Source organism: Cornus florida, unplaced genomic scaffold (assembly GCF_030987335.1).
Source record: "Cornus florida cultivar Cherokee Brave unplaced genomic scaffold, ASM3098733v1 CherokeeBrave_3.0.0_Hap2_Chr05, whole genome shotgun sequence".
Taxonomy (NCBI): Eukaryota; Viridiplantae; Streptophyta; class Magnoliopsida; order Cornales; family Cornaceae; genus Cornus; species Cornus florida.
The window spans coordinates 110,853,027-110,870,282 of record NW_026775575.1 but is presented as its reverse complement, the minus strand read 5'-3'; the positions used below and the strand labels follow the sequence as shown (position 1 = coordinate 110,870,282).

Below are 17,256 nucleotides of genomic sequence, written 5' to 3'. Positions count from 1 at the left end.
GACTGCTCATTTTATGAGTAATTTGCCTAATTAAGTCTTTTTTTTTTTTTTTTTCCTTTATTTTGTGCTCTTTGATCCCCTAGCTTGATCACTTGAAGACATAATATTGAAATATTAAATTAGGGTTAAAACTTGTTTTATGTGTATAAATTATATACATATAACATAATATATATACACACACAAAAGATCATTTATGTACAGAAATATATAGATATATACACGCTGGTTATATAAACACCACCATCACTCGCTTTCGAAGTAGGACTCATCCCCTCCAAGAACGGATTTGGACGTATAAGGTGGATTAACAATTGTGATTTATCGTCTTTTTAATAAGGTGGGTCCTACTACATCTCCATCAGTGTAGTTAGAGTCTGAACGTAGAAAACTAATAGCTACGTGCTACATTAGGCATTGACGACAATGAGTCTATGACTCCATCATTTTAATTTTAATTTTAATTTTTTCTTTGTCTTAAGTTTAATTTAAAATGAAAGTAGAACACCCAAATACATCAAGATTATTACACTGATGGATGATATAAAACTAAAATTTATTTCTTTCATCCCAATATACTGGTTCATATTTCTATTTTGAGATGTTTAAAAAATATGTCTCATTTTAAAATTAAATATACTAATTTTTATAACATTTTTAAATTATTATTTTAACTAAATAAATGCATTAATTAAAAAAAATTATTTTATCTTTTAATAATAAGAACGTATTTAAAACTCACTCTTATCAATATAATAAAAAATTATTAAAATTCTACCACCATAAAAAAAAAAAATTGAATTTCCCTGAACATATATTTTTAAATAAAGGAAGTATTATACAATTTGTCACGTTAAAAGAAAATTCAGAAACAATATACCTACATTAATTTTAAAAAGAGAGAACTTGAAGAAAACTCTTGATGCTGTGGAGATATTTAAGAGGAGTGTGTGTCATATATAAACTGCCGACACAAGATATTAAGATTAAGATTGACTCTGTGGTGCAATGTGCAAAGTCTTGTACAAGAAGCTCAACGTGGAGGACATGACGTTGACAAGGAGTGTTTTGCTGTTAAGTTCCTTCCCGTGTTTCCTTTGCTACGTGGCACTGTCCCTCCTAGATGTGACGATGAAGTGCCACATCTGATTGTCCCACGTGACGTGAGATGTTTTGGACATACATTGTACTTTTTCTTTCATTTATAGTGTCTACCAAATTCAATGTTACCCTATCCAAATTTTTGCTCTATTTTGGTGCATATCTAGGGCAAATAATAGTTTTTCCACATTATAAACCCAACTCTTCTTTTTATTTATTTATTTATTATATTTTTTTCCACAAACCGAGAAATATATATATCAACCAAGAAAAGATGTAAAACAATCAAGAAAAAGAGCGTATAGTAACCATGAGGGTCAAACGTTCCATTCTGCATCACTACACTCGACTTCAAGAGTCTTCTTGCTCAATAAATGAGCGACACTATTTCCCAAACGAGGAACCCACACAAGACACAAGGGACAAACCCATACATTCCCGGAGAAGAAGATGAACATCATTGAAGATAACTAACTGGGTTGCCTCAGAAACCTTCAACTACATAACCTGTTGGCAATCCCTTTCAATAATCACACCACAGCAACCCCAGCGCTTGAAAAACAACAAAGTCACCCGACCAACATTATCAAGAAACACCGAAGCAACCTTAATTGGCTGGCCAGATGGTTGAGAAGGATTAAGCCACCCCACACAAATGACGAGACCTGTTAAAAGTGGCATCAAAATTCAGCTTAAAAAAACCCAAAGTTGGAACAGCCCATCGCCCCAGATGGCCAGGAAGAGGAACTTTAGGACAAGTAAGTAAACGATGTTGGCGAGACATTTCCAAGAATTCGCTAAAGGCAGTGAAAGTTTGCTGAGAAGTTACAAACGAATCCCACCGTTTGCGATTAAACACCAGATCATTCCGGCATTTCCAAATGGTCCAACAAATAAACGCCGCTAAACTAAAACAATCCGAAGGAGTGTCACGCTGTACCTAACCGTCCACCAACCCAGCCCACGCTTTAGCTAGAACGACGACTGCGCATAAAAAAAATCCAGTTGAAGAGGGCTAAGTTTCCACCCCTTACACGCAAAAGGGCATGTACAAAGGAGGTGATCAATAATATCAACCTTAGCTTTGTATAAAGGACAGGCGGAGAAGTCAGAAGCTTTACGAATAAAAAGAAGGTGGTTGATAGGGAGACGATCATGAAGGCTTTGCCACAAAAACAGAATAATTTTACAATGCATCTTAATTTTCCACACACTACGTCATAGAACGCCATGACCTGCATCAAAACTACACCCATCATCTGAAGCAGGAACAGACTCAGTTGGAAGGAGAGATAGCGCAACTTGATACGCATTGTTAACCGAAAACTGACCATCATGAGAAGGCCTCCACACTTTACTGTCCGAGTCACCCATAAAACTGAGAGGGATTTGTAAAATAAGAGCTTTGTCCCATTGGTTAAGGAAACGGTTAAGGAACGCCACATCCCAAGTATGCAAAGATGGATTAATTAACGCCGCCACTGAAAAGAAGTCGACACTAAGCCGAGATGATATAACAAAAGGATGAGAAGGGGTCAAGAAACCAATTATCCGTCCAACAATTAACCCGTAAACCATCCCCAATACACCATTTCAAACCTTTTTTAACCACCTCCTTAGCGGACATAATACTTTTTCAGACACCCGATGTTCGGGACCGAAGTGGCGCTTCCACGAAACTGCAGTTCTTAAAGTACCGCTATTTGAAAGATTTAAAAAGTAGGGACTCATCACCCACCTCCATACGCCTGGCTAACTTAGCAAGAAGCGCCAAGTTGAAGGCCTTAACTTTTTTAAACCCAATACCTCCCTGATTTTTAGGCTTGCAAAGAGTGTCCCAACTTATCCACTTAATCTTGGAAGATTTCGCCACCCCACTCCACCAAAAATTAATAAATAAGCTTGAAAGGGCCAAACAATTCTACTTTGGAAGTTTGAAACACTACATAGAAAAAATGGGTAAAGATTGGAGGACCGCTTTCACCAAAACCTCCCGACCCGCTTTAGAGACTAAGGAACCTTTAAGAGCTGTAGTCTTTGCCGTGACTCATTCCAAAATATAAGAAAGAGCCGCACTTTTGACCGACCCAAAAAAGAAGGGAGCCCTAAATATCGGTTATGCCAGTCAACAGAATAAATACCCAACACTTGTCTGCAGAAAACTTTCTAGGGCAAAAGAGTATTCGGAGAAAAATAAATGCATGATTTGTCAAAATTAATAAGTTGACCAGTTAAAGTGGCATAACGGTCAAGTAGAACTTTGATATGAGACACCTTTGGCTTTTTGGCCCTACAGAACAACAGAGCATCATTGTCAAAAAGCAGGTGAGAAACAGAAGGAAAACCACGACTTATTTTCAAACCCCCCAGCTGTTTGGAACGAACAAACTCATTGAATAAAAGAGATAGGCCCTCCGTATAGAATAAGAAAAGGTAAGGAGATATTAGGTTGCCCTGATGAAGACCTCGGAAAGGATTGAAGCTGGCCCCTGTTCCCAATTAATAAGAACCGAATAGGAAACCGAACCAACGCACTCCAACATCAACTGCACCCATCTTTTAAAGAAACCTAAATGCAACAAAAACTTGCCAAGGAAAGACCAGCTCACACGATCATACACCTTGGCCATATCAAGCTTAAGGGCTATAAAACACGAGGCCCCCTTTGTCTTAGACTTCAGAACATACAAAAGATCTTGAGCCAGAACAATATTTTCTTGGATAAGATGTTGAGGAACAAAAGCACTCTGGGTGTCCGAAATCAGAAGAGGAAGGAACAGTTTAGGACGATTCGCCAAAGCTTTGGAGAAAATCTTGTAAGACACATTACAGAGGGAGATGGGTCGAAAGTTTGACATTACAGTAGGGTGAGACACCTTTGGAATGAGAACCAAATTTGTTGAATTAATACCTAAAGGCAAAAGGCCGCCGTAAAGGAAAAAATTAAACCTGTGTAAGAGATCAAATTTGAGAACATCCCAATTAGTTTGAAAAAATAGGGGAGTAAAACTGTCGGGGCCAGGAACTTTATATGGGCCCATATCAACAAGAGCTGCCCAAAGTTCCTCCACACTGCCCTCCTTTAACGAGGCTCTGTTCATATCCTCAAAAACCTTAGGCCGAATTGCATTCCAAAAAATAGCATCATCCTGATCCGGTGGACCGCAAACAGAGATAGGAAATAGTCCTCGGCCACTTTGCGAATATCATCCTTGGAATCCTTCCACTATCCGGACGAATTATGTAACCCAAAAATCTCATTTTTTTTGCGACGAATTTAGGCTTTCCGATAAATTTTTTTTATGGTTTTATCACCATGGTTTAGCCAATTAATGCGAGACTTCTGGAGCCAGAGCATCTCCCCATCCCTCCAAGCAGAACCCAAGTTATACTCTAAAGCAAAAACAGCAGCCCGATCAACACTCGCCACTTATTTTTTTAAGGAATTTTAATTTGGACTCTAGTTCCTTAATTTAGACGTGGCATTATTATTTTTACCCCGATGCCAATACTTGAGCGCAAATTTACAGTGAGATAATTTGGAAGCAATACCTTGAAGAGGAGGCCCCGGAAAAGGATGGTCCCATGCGGACGCCACAGTGGCATGGTAATCAGATTCCTTAACCCAATGGGCATCAAAATGAAAATCACGCCGGGAATAAGAAAGATAATCGTTAAGACAGAGCAAGAGAGCTTGATGATCAGAGCCTTGGACGGTTAGGTGGTGAACCATACATCTAGGGAAATGCTGTGACCAACGATAAGAGCAAAGAGCTCGATCTAAACTAGCCAAAATCAGCTTCCCAGAATCGCGGTTATTTCTCTAAGTGAAAGGGAAACCATTAAACTTTAGATCTTGTAAATGACAATCTTCCAAAAACAACTTGAATTCCTTAAGCATCCATCATTGTTTTAACCGACCACCCTGTTTTTCATCCCGATGGAGAAGGGCATTGAAATCACCCATCAAAATCTAATTTAGCCCCAACTGAAATTGCAGACTATGTAAATAGCTCCATTGGTGAACTCATTCACACTCAGAGCAGGCCCTATAAACCCCGGTAAAAAACCACGGGCTGTTACCTTTCCCACCAATGACCTGACATGTTATTTGAAACTTCGTAAAATCAATAATATGAATTTGCCATTCCTTAGAAAATAAAAGGGCCACCCCACCAGATTTTCCCACAGAAGGAACCACAAATGAGTCATAGTGTCCTAATAAAACCGGAACTTTTTCAACGCGATCGCTAGCATTTTTTGTCTCAGAAAGAAAAATCAACGATGGAGAATGGAGGTGAACTAACCTCCTCAACTGGGAAATAGTTAGGGGGTTCCCCAAATCCTGACAATTCCACACCAGAACCTTCAGTGAAGGGTTGGGGGCCACGCAAAGCTGGCTACCACCACCGGAACAGAGTAAGGGACAAACATCGGAATTGGCTGAAAATTCAGGAATTTTGGGTGTCTTGGACTTAGAAGGAGACAAGACTGCGATATCCTCAGATCACCGCTTGAGAGTCATAACAGTATCCACTATACGGACCACTTCTTTCGTCCTAGCCTTCCGCTTCCAAGACCGGTGAGAAAAGGGGATAAAAGCCGCCGAAGGGAAGGGAGAAAATACAGAAGATCCAGGCACCATTGGAGGGGACGCTGTCGGACTAAGATCCCTTATGGGATGCTTCGCTGAAAAAAGGTATATGTCATCATTGAGAGCAGAAACAGGAGTGGAAAAAGAACAAGAAACCCCCGGTGAATTTAAGAGAGCCGACTGGGCTAAACCAACTTCATCCAAAATCGGGTCCAAAAAATCTGGCCCTCTCGCTCAGCCCTTGAAAGAGACAAAACATGAGAAAGGCTAGGTGAGATACCCCTCGGATCCGAGACACGGGTTGATCAGGCCCAGGCCCAAACCCGAGGGAATATCAAACAATTAATATTTTATAATGAACACGGAATACAAAATAAATTAAGAAATGAAATTAAAGCTGGAAGGAACTAAAAATAGAATCCGCAAAATATTATAATTATTAAAATCCATCAAACCCAAACTCCATCAGTTTACAACTTGGGAATCCATCTCTAGTGGACCCCTATTAAACATCCAAACGGAAAATAGAACAACTGTAATAAACGTCTAGAAATAAAACTATAGAGAGAGCCCTACATCGTCGGAAGAGTGAATAGAGACCTCTGCTCAGCACGAACACGTCTAAGCCTGGAACTATCGTGTACCTGAAAAATAGAAGTGGGTCAGGCCCACGCGCAAGTTCTATACTACTACAATCCAAACAGAGGCCCGATACGCATGTACATCCTAAACAATTCAACAATAGCTAATAGTCCGTAAATATATATATAGTCACACTAAAGGACTCTCACTGGACTACAGGCCGGTCTCAACCTGAATAGAGGTAACATGCTAAAACGCACACGAAGTGGGCATATGTACCTATACCTAAACAGGGTACACCTCCAACCATCGTAGCCAGCTACACATCCCGATGCATATACGCTCCCTAACCATCGGCCCTGAGGCTCAAGCTCATACCGAGGCACCATAATAGTACATATATAAAATCCATCCAAAATCCTTGGTATTGCCGCTCAACAAGTAGTTGCCATGACAATACAAATCCACGGGACTTAACTTTTAGTTAATCCCATTCTTATTCCAAGTAGGTGGGTAATGGTATTGATTTAAAAACCAAACCCATCCTTAGTATGCCACCGTCCCATACCGGTGCCTACTTTCCAATCCTCCAGTAGTCAATAATACCAATAAATCAAGTATATATCAACTAAATTCCAACATCCAACATTCAATGTTAGCAGTGATAAAATAAGCATTGATAAACAGGGTCACAACAACAACATATACATGCCCAATTTAAGTTGTTCCCTTTAGTCTGATATAAAGACAGAATTAATTAAAACTTCCATTTAATACCTTACAAATGACATACAGATATGTAGGGTATGTATCACAAAATCCTAACCTCCACAGTTGATACTAACTGTGATAATGTAAGCATAAAAACAATATTCACAGTATGTATGTAGACATGCTCAAATTATAGTGTTCCACAAAACCGATCTAGTGTTAAACTCAAATCCTCCTAGTATTTAAGTTCCAACAGTTGCTATTACAGAAGTTAAGATAGCTATCATCTAGACCCATCCTTCCAATAATTTATACTAGCAGTGGTAAGGAAAAACGTGAACCACAGAACCACAATGCATCCACAAACATGCTTAATCTAGGTTGAACAAGCATACAACACTACTGTAACTACCAGTTTCATAGCAAAACAGATATCATTTTAGTTTGGTTTAATCTTCATTAATCCTGGAACCATTTAAGAGTGCAAAGAGTATGAAGCCTAAGGGAAAGAGTAAGGATAGAATCTTGCCTCAGAAACTTTTGTTCAAAGTTTCAACGTTGTCTTCTTAAAAAATCCCGGCGAGTTCCAAAACCCGGTTACTGTTCACGGGTACGAAACACTATTCCCGAACTCAAAATCTGATCTTCACCGTTCAGACTGTGCGACACTGAGTCATGAACCTATCCTCTAAATTTTAGCTCGATCGGACCACGGACGAAGCGGGATCGGATGTTTGATGAAATCTGGGCAGAATGGAAAAAAAAACCTGTGCAACCCAGTTACCATTCACGAGTACGAATCACTGTTCCCGAGGTCAAACTCTGATCTCCACCATTCAGATTGTGCGTCACTGAGTCATGAACCTCTCCTCCAAAATTCAGCTCGATCGGACCACGGACGAAGCAGGATCGGATGTTTGATGAAATCTGGGTAGAATGGAAAAAACCTGTGCGACCCAGTTACTGTTCACGAGTACGAATCATTGTTCCCGAGGTCAAACTCTGATCTCCACCGTTCAGATTGTGCGTCACTGAGTCGTGAACCTCTCCTCCAAAATTTAGCTCGATCGGACCACGGACGAAGTAGGATCGGAGCTTTGATCAAACATAGGCAGAATGTGAAAAACTGCGTTTTTCCTTCTCCACTTCCACAAAACGTGTGCTTTGTTTAAAAAAAACCCTACACAGACGTCTACCTTATACTTATAGAGTTTTCCTAAACCCTAGATTCATTTAAGTTCAACTCACAATCCTAACCGGGCCATCCAATTAACGTAGAAACCTACGACGGCTATAATATAAAACCCTAATTTATACTGTAATTAAAACCCTAGTTAGATGTATTTACCTAATTACCCTATTCACCATTAAATACTTAACAAATAATCTAATTGAACAAAATACTAATTAGTAAACCCAATTAAACCAAATAAGACACACATAAAATAAGACACACATAGAATAATTAAACCAATTACACTTAAACCATTAATGCCAATTAAATAATTAAAACACTAACAAGTAATTCCAATCAAATAACTAAACCAATTACACTTAAACCATTAATGCCAATTAAATAATTAAAACACTAACAAGTAATTCCAATCAAATAACTAAAAATAAATATCATTTAATTAAATTAAATCACCACAAAAGAAAACAATTAAGCACCTAATAAAAAATAATGACACATAATCAAATAAAATGCACTTAAATAATAAATTAAATACCATTAAATACCAGGAATATCCTTTTTAAAATTAGGGGTATTACACTAGGCCCAGGTCCAAGCTCGTGGGCCACCGGCCCATCAGAAGACAAATGAGACCTTGTTTAATCCAAAGGAAATGATAAGGGGGAATCGACATGGAATCCACTAGCCCCTGTAAAGAATTGACACGTATATGATAGGATGAGGGGACAACAGTTGATGTTGAACACCGAACCTGATTGGCAGTGGCACTAGAATCAAGAGACGGTGAAGAGTCACCGTTACCACTACAGACCGCACCAGTACAACTGCCGAGAACCGGAACAAGAGGGCCAACTGACTGAGCACCCTAAGACTTCGAAGAACTGTTGGATGCCGAACATTTAGGACCTTTCCTCAATTTAACCGCAGTACCTGAAGCCTTCAACCACGAACTAAATTGTCGATCACCAATTAGATCAGCTAACGGCGACGGGCAAGAGTGTAAATCATGGCCAACCCGACCACAATTAAAACACAGGGAAGGAAGGCGCTCATATCGGAATTTCGTCCACCGTCGCTGCCACTGTGAACAAATTTAACCCCCTCGCGTGGAATGGCTTGGAAAGATCAACACCTACTCGAAGCCGAAGATACCTCCCCCCATTAAGACCCAAATCACTGACTTCAACCGTCTCACAAAGTGGGAAAAAAGAGGAGTTGTCATGAAATTATTATCAGTAAAATATAATTATATTTTTAATGACATATTGTATAAAGTATTTTTTTGTACTTTAAATTTTTTTAAATTTGTTTGGTAATAATATTGTATAAAACACTTTTATTACTAATTTTATTATATTACCCCTGCACTAATAAACATGTGTTAATTTTTTAATATTCAATATTATAAATTTCTAATGAATTCAATAATTTATGAAGATCAATCACATATTTTTTTTATGATATGATATTTTTATTGAGTACTAATATATAAATAATTTAATAATTATTAATTTGTATTTGATTTGGAATCTTTTAATAATACAGTAAAATAAACAAACTCATTCATATGCTATGTAATATTTAAATTAAATAACAAGACGTGGCCGCACTGGTGAGGTTGGAAGGTAGTTGCAAATTCCAGAAAAACTAGAATATTTATTTAAATTAGGATATTCATTTGCCTTTACAGAGTCCCAAAAAAATTAGGATGTTCATTTGGTATTTGTTTGTAACAGAGACAAAATTGCATTTATAAAAAATAGAAAGGAATTACATTGTTTCTAAAAAATTAATTACCTAAAATGATAAACCTCTACATGCAACGTAATTTTAAAAATTACAATTTCTAACTTCACTTAAACGTGCTTTTTTAACTTAACATCTACCACCTATAAGCCCTTTAATTTTTCACCACACATATTCGACCCCAAAATTTCAAAATAAAAGTATTTTTCAGTGGTAAAGAAGCAACCCCAAACAGCCATTAAAGTGCATTGAAGATGATACTATAAAAATCAAATATGCGAGTCAGTAGGATTTGATATAGTGATTTAGAGCTTGTTTAATTGATTTTTTACTTAGAAAATAGTTATTAAGAATTTAAAAAATAGATAATTGTTTTTAAAAAATTATGAAAGACAGTTATACAAGGTATAAAAATAGATATAATTTTTAATTGAGTTTTAATAAAATAGTTTTTTTTTTTAACTGCCAATTAAATAAATTTTGTATAATTTTTTTATTTTCAATTTTAAAAATAAAAAACTGTTTTGAAAAAACTAAACCAAGCATACTCTTTAGTTTTTTTTTTTTTAACCACTTTGAGATCCACTTAATTTTGTTTATAGACTTTATAAGATTGTTATGCGCGGATATCATTATAAAAAAATGCTATAATTGATCATCGAAATTTTGGCAATTAATTATATATGTGAACAAATAATACATATGCGTTTGTGGTTTTCTTTTTTTTTTTTTTTTTTTTTTTTTTTTTTTTTTTTTTTTTAATATAAAAAATGCTATCTCACAATCACCTCTCAATCTTTGACTTTTATACGATATCATCCGTTAGTCCAGTTAATTGTAAAAATGCTTTTGATATAGCGTTACTCTTTAATTATGTGTATAAATTTTAAAAATGTCAAAATTTAAATATGAATTTTTTTAAAGAAAACTCACTTAAGTACATTTCTTTATTATTACGTTTGGTGTGCAAAAATGGAATAAAAATCCATTTCACAACTAAACCTATGGAATGACTATTCTATTCTCAAGTAAATTTTTTTTAAAAAATCAACTTTCCAAAAAACCCTCATGTTCTAAGTTCAAAAATTACCATCATCTTCCACCACAACCACCACCACCGACTTTCACCACCACCACTACCACCGCTTTCCTCCACCACCACCACCGACTTTCACCACCACCCACCGCCATCACCTTCTTTTGCCCCAACCATCACTACCACCACCTCTTTTTACCACCGCTTTCTGCCGCCACAACCACCACCACCTTCCACCATTGCCATTGCTATCCACCACCTTCTTCCACCGCCGCCGCCACCGTTTTTCACCACCACCATCGCCATCGCCTTTCACCACTTTCCACCACCACCACCATTGCCATCACCGCTATCGTTTTACACCGCTGCCTTCCACCACCACCTTTCATCACCACCACCACCTTCCACCACTACCATCGCCTTCCACCACCGCGGCCACTGCCTTCCACCACCACCACCGCCATCGCCTTCCAAGACCTTCCACCACCACCACCGCTACCGTCTTCCACCACCGCCACCACCTTCCACCACCGCTATTTCCACTGCCTTCCACCATCACCACAATCATCTCCATTGGCTTCCACCATTGCCACCTATACCACTATCTCCTTCCACTACCACCAACACCCTTGCCACCATTGCCGCCTTCCACCATTGCCACCGCCGCCGCCTTCTAACACCACCACCTACACCACTATCGTTTTTCATTTTCACCACAGTCACTACCATCATTTATTTTTAAAAGATTATAGAAGAATGTCATTTGTTAATTTAATTTATTTTTTACTAACAAGGATATTTTGAAAAACTCAATTTGAAATTTATTTCATTTTAAATGTAAAATTGGTCTAACTAAATAATAAAATGATTATTATCATTCCATTCATATACATTTCATATTTGTAACCAAATAATATAATGAGAATGACCATTCTTATTCTAATTCTCATTCTTACTTATATTTTATTCCATTCTAATTCTCATTTTCATTTCATTTTTACATATATTTCATTCTTGCACAACAAATACTGCACACCAAACATCACATAGCATATACACCACATAGCATATATGTTCAAAAGATGAATACAAAAGTTGATTCGCCATAATAATTGATGGGCCTCTAACTGTCGTGACTCTTTTATAATGATTAATGTGTAATCAATAAGTTAATAATAGTACAATAACGTCTCGACCAGGTATCCGCCTTTATCATGTCCATGCTCATTGCTTTGAAAATGGACAAATGGTACAAGAGAGCACATATCCAATTGGATGGGATGGGATGGAACACTCATCACTATAAGTGAACAGTGATATTGGTATGGTCTTATTTGAGTTTTTTTTTTTTTTTTTTTTTTTTTTTTTTTTTTTAACATGTCATAATTAAAAATATCTCAAGTTTTCTCTCTCTTAATTTGTGAGGATTAAAAAAAAAAAAAAAAAAAGTGAATCTTGTGAATGAGTAGGAGTATTTTCCAAGTAAAATAGATAGTCTCATTGATTTATTTGATAGAATGCTTTTAAATAATATATATATATATTTATATATATATTTTTTTCATAACTTATATATGTACACTACATTCAACATTTGTACAATTACATTTCACTTATTTCTTATCAAAGAAAACGAAAAAATTACTCCTCAAAAGAAAATTGTAATATTTTGGAAATGATTATGAAGCATATTGAAGAAGATTGTCATTTTCTTTTTTAAAAAAGATATATATTTAAAAGAAAGTACCAAGTCAAAATTTTTAAGGGGTTTGTAGTGGCACAATGTCACTATCCAATGTTTTATATAACAAATACATGAAAATATATATTGGCATATATTTATTGTATATCTCAAAATAAACTGAATAAATAAATACAGTATGTTCATAATCACCCATTAATACAAAAATGTATTAATATATAGAAACAGAAAAATTTACTCATAAATGCGTACATTATGTCCATTAAAACTCAATCAAACACCGATCAAAACATAAAAAATAATACCAAATCCATCTGTCCAATAATCTAAGAAACCAGAAACGAACAAATCAATAACAAGGACTAATGGAATCCACCGATGAACAAAACCCAGTTCTATATCATATTTTTTTCATGATCCTAGTGAGCACTTACAGAGCCACACTCAACACAAGTGACAACCATGACACAAACACAACTGAATGAGTAAAAACAGCCGGTGCAGATGAACGAGGTGGTGTCGGTGCAATGACGTCCGCCGTAGGACTGCCGGAGCTAGACGTCGCCGGAGGCAATGATGTCGATGGAGATGGAGGAGTTACAACTATTGGTGCTGCAGAAGGCGAGGTTGTCGGAGTATTCACTGGAGAAGCGGTTACTGGTGCAATTGACGGTGCCGGTGAGACAACTGAGGTTGGAGGCGGGACCGGGGAGTGGGTAGCCGGATAAGGCGATTTGGGTGTCATAGCTCGCACCGGAGAACTTACCGGAGGCATAGTCACCGGAGATGGAGAGATGGGTGACGTTGCCGGCGGAGTGTGAGAAATTGGAGATGGTGACAGTACGGGTGTTGTGAATGGGGCCGACGAAGGGGAGGATCCTGTGGGTGACGGTGAAGTTGCCGGCGTAGTGTGAGAAATTGGAGATGGTGTTGTAGCTGGGGCCGGCGAAGGGGAGGACTTTGTTGGTGACGGTGACGATGCCGGAGTCTGACCCACCGGCGCCGGAGGAGACTTGTGATGGTTTCTGACTGCCAAAACAACAACGATGAGCTTCTGACCCTTTTGGCAATTATCTTTGTTTCCACTGATGAAGAAGAATGGACCCGACCGATCAAACTTGAAGACTGAATCACCATCGTCCATCTTCATGATTGGCTTCTCTGTGTTGCACTTGTCATAATCATCTTTCTTCACAACTAGAACAGAGTCTGATCCATTCTTGTACTTAAAAACTACAAATAATCAACACCCACAAACCAAAAAATTAATCAAATCAACCAAATCAATATTTAACTACAAAAACACAATTAAGAGAGGCTACAGAGAGAGTATGATCATTTATTATTATAGTATATAAACCAAAAATCACAACAATGAAATAAAAAATTAGATTAACAAGTGGAGAGACTTTACAGAGAGTGTCATTGACTTGAAACCTATTTCTCTGAGCCCAGTGGTTGTAGTTCTCAAAAGGGCTTAAGACCCAACCGTCTCCGCCACCAACAATGAATCTATAAGCGTTGGACGTACAGATTAAACCAGTGAAGATAATCAAGAAAAGGCAGAGAAATCTCTGAAAAGCCATGTGGGTCAGAATGATCTATAAATATATATGAATAAAATTTTATATATATTCACAGAGAGAAGGAGAAGGAACTTCACGGAATCGGTGTGAAAGGTTAGAGAGAGAGAGAGAGAGAGAGAGAGAATGGAAAGTGAAGCAGAGGAGGTGTTGGATTATATAGAGAGTTTGTACAGAGGTTACCGTTGCAGATAAGCAATTTCGGAATGGGTGTTTGGTAATTAAGCTCCGTGTAATAACTCACCTGCGTTTTAATTCTTAGCTATATATGGTATTTTACACGTGGCAAAATGTTTAGGCTTAACGGAAATATAAATATTTAATACGTGGACCTAATATAGGATGGGATGGAGTACTATCACAGCTGATGATGATGATGATGATGACAAAAGCAAGATAGTCGGCAGTGGATTCAATGGAGGCTTGTTCTAGCTTGACTACAGTCTACACCAAGGTGTGCTTGACTTTGTTACACGCACTCTACGAGTTTATACGTGTCTGTCACTGTCAAATCTTCAAAACACAATCGCAGATAAAAACTGTTAAATATTTACTTTATTAATTATTTAATAATATTTGTACCGATTTGTTACGCTGAATTGTTGCATTTATTTGTTACGCTGAATTGTTACACCAAACGTTTTTGATTAGTTATTTATATATAAGGGCCCACTTCTTTATTTATGCCCATTTGTTGTAATGAATTGTTACCTATTTATTTTAATCCATCCATTTATACATAAATAAAGAAGTAGGACCCTCCACTTACATGTATTATGCATAAATAACCAACCAGAAACATTCGGTGCAACAAAATCATTACTCTTAATTTATTTTGCCTTTTAGAGTAATTAATGTTATTAAATATAAACATTTCTTTCATTTTTAATAGGGTTAAGTGCCAAAAACTCTTCTCCACTATTGATATAGTGCATATTGGTCCTTGTGTGATAAAAAAAACCCTTATACTATCAATTTGGTGCAAATAGGTCCCTGTATGATATAAAATAACGATAATACCTTCACTTCAGTTGAATAAATTAATAATTATAAATACCGTAAAATGACTTTTTTGTCTAATTTATATAAAATTGTGTTTATTAATAAACAATTCAACAAATCATTGATTCCTTTTATGACTTTCACAATTGTATTCTCCAAACATTTACATTGGATTCTACAAAAACGAAGCTAACTAAACAACACTGGACGCAGGTCCAATCAAAGACAAGAAAAGAAAGCTCACTCTTGAGGAGAACTTGTAAGGCGCGAGAAATATTGGATTTTCTAAGTCTCATTGCTCTGTGGAAATGAATCAAAGAATGAATAACGTAAAGATGCAAAAAAGCAAGCGTCCGTCAAAAGACGATCTACCACGAGACTGGTTCGATCGACGCTTTTTATAGCATCATTTTCAATCCCTTTGACTCCCATTTACTTGGTTCAGATAGTGGGGTCTAATAACCTAATTTCAAACAAAATCATATCGAGCTGCTCTGGCAAGAAAATGGAAGAGTTCCCAAATCATTCTCCTGCCTGAATTGTAATCTATTGAATTGTATATATATATATATATATAAATTACCTGTACCCATTTCCTCCCCCTCTCCCCCTCTCTCTCTCTCTCTCGGGTTAGAAAATTTTTAAGTGTGTCTTATGATATATATATATATACATTTCCTCCCCCTCTCCCCCTCTCTCTCTCTCTCGGGTTAGAAAATTTTTAAGTGTATCTTATGAGATATATATATATATATATAAAATGGAAGAGTTCCCAAATCATTCTCCTGCCTGAATTGTAATCTATTGAATTGTATATATATATATATATATAAATTACCTGTACCCATTTCCTCCCCCTCTCTCTCTCTCTCGGGTTAGAAAATTTTTAAGTGTGTCTTATGATATATATATATATACATTTCCTCCCCCTCTCCCCCTCTCTCTCTCTCTCGGGTTAGAAAATTTTTAAGTGTGTCTTATGAGATATATATATATATATATATATATATATATATATAAAATGGAAGAGTTCCCAAATCATTCTCCTGCCTGAATTGTAATCTATTGAATTGTATATATATATATATATATAAATTACCTGTACCCATTTCCTCCCCCTCTCTCTCTCTCTCGGGTTAGAAAATTTTTAAGTGTGTCTTATGATATATATATATATACATTTCCTCCCCCTCTCCCCCTCTCTCTCTCTCTCGGGTTAGAAAATTTTTAAGTGTGTCTTATGAGATATATATATATATATATATATATATATATATATATATCTCATAAGACACACTTAAAAATTTTCTAACCCGAGAGAGAGAGAGAGGGGGAGAGGGGGAGGAAATGTATATATATATATATCATAAGACACACTTAAAAATTTTCTAACCCGAGAGAGAGAGAGAGGGGGAGGAAATGGGTACAGGTAATTTGCATACACGGGTGAGAGGCAAAAAAGAGAATCAAAAAGGTAAAATAGGATTTTTATATTTAGTTTTTGTGAAAAAGTGGATAGATGGACTTATTTGCACATTTTTTAAATTTTATGGATTAACATGCATATTTTTAAAAAATAAGGATTAGGTCTGCACAAACCCTATATATTAAAGGGATTTTTTGCACTTAACTTTTTTCACCAACAAAATATATTGGACACATGGTCATATTCATGTCTGAATGATGTGCGTTGGACACAAATTCGGAACACTTTATATTAAAATTAAGGTTTAAACTTAGGTTGAGATTGGTTATAAATTTAGAAATTAAAAAAAAAAAAAAAATCAAAAAGTGAAAATTTCAATTCTTATTAGACCTTATAGAAAATAAAGTAAGTTGAATTAATAAAAAATAAAAAAACCTTAAAGCTTAAAGAAAGCTTCATAAACTAATAAAAAAGCTGCTGGAGGTTGAGTGACAAAAGTTTGTGCTAGATAGGGCCTGGGCCAGCGTACTGAGTAAAATGTGGGTGGTGCAAACCAGGCCCAGCTCAGCTATTCTCTT

General features: G+C 36.6%; 1 protein-coding gene across 1 annotated transcript; it reads right to left on the bottom strand.

Moving 5' to 3' along the window:
* Positions 1-12,900: 12,900 nt before the first annotated feature.
* On the bottom strand, positions 12,901-14,458 carry LOC132308564 (early nodulin-like protein 3). Its single transcript, XM_059806679.1, has 2 exons — positions 14,082-14,458; positions 12,901-13,900 (listed from the first exon to the last, which is right to left on the bottom strand). Exons 1-2 carry the CDS (start codon positions 14,251-14,253, stop codon positions 13,098-13,100), a joined length of 975 nt encoding a protein of 324 aa, XP_059662662.1. The 5' UTR covers positions 14,254-14,458; the 3' UTR covers positions 12,901-13,097.
* Between the last annotated feature and the right edge of the window lie 2,798 nt (positions 14,459-17,256).

Excerpts from the sequence above, each read along its gene's own strand:
- LOC132308564 (XM_059806679.1), bottom strand. The coding sequence starts at position 14,253 with ATGGCTTTTCAGAGATTTCTCTGCCTTTTCTTGATTATCTTCACTGGT. Across the intron at positions 13,901-14,081 it reads TCAAGTCAATGACACTCTCT|TTTTTAAGTACAAGAATGGA; the intron begins GTAAAGTCTCTC and ends GATTATTTGTAG.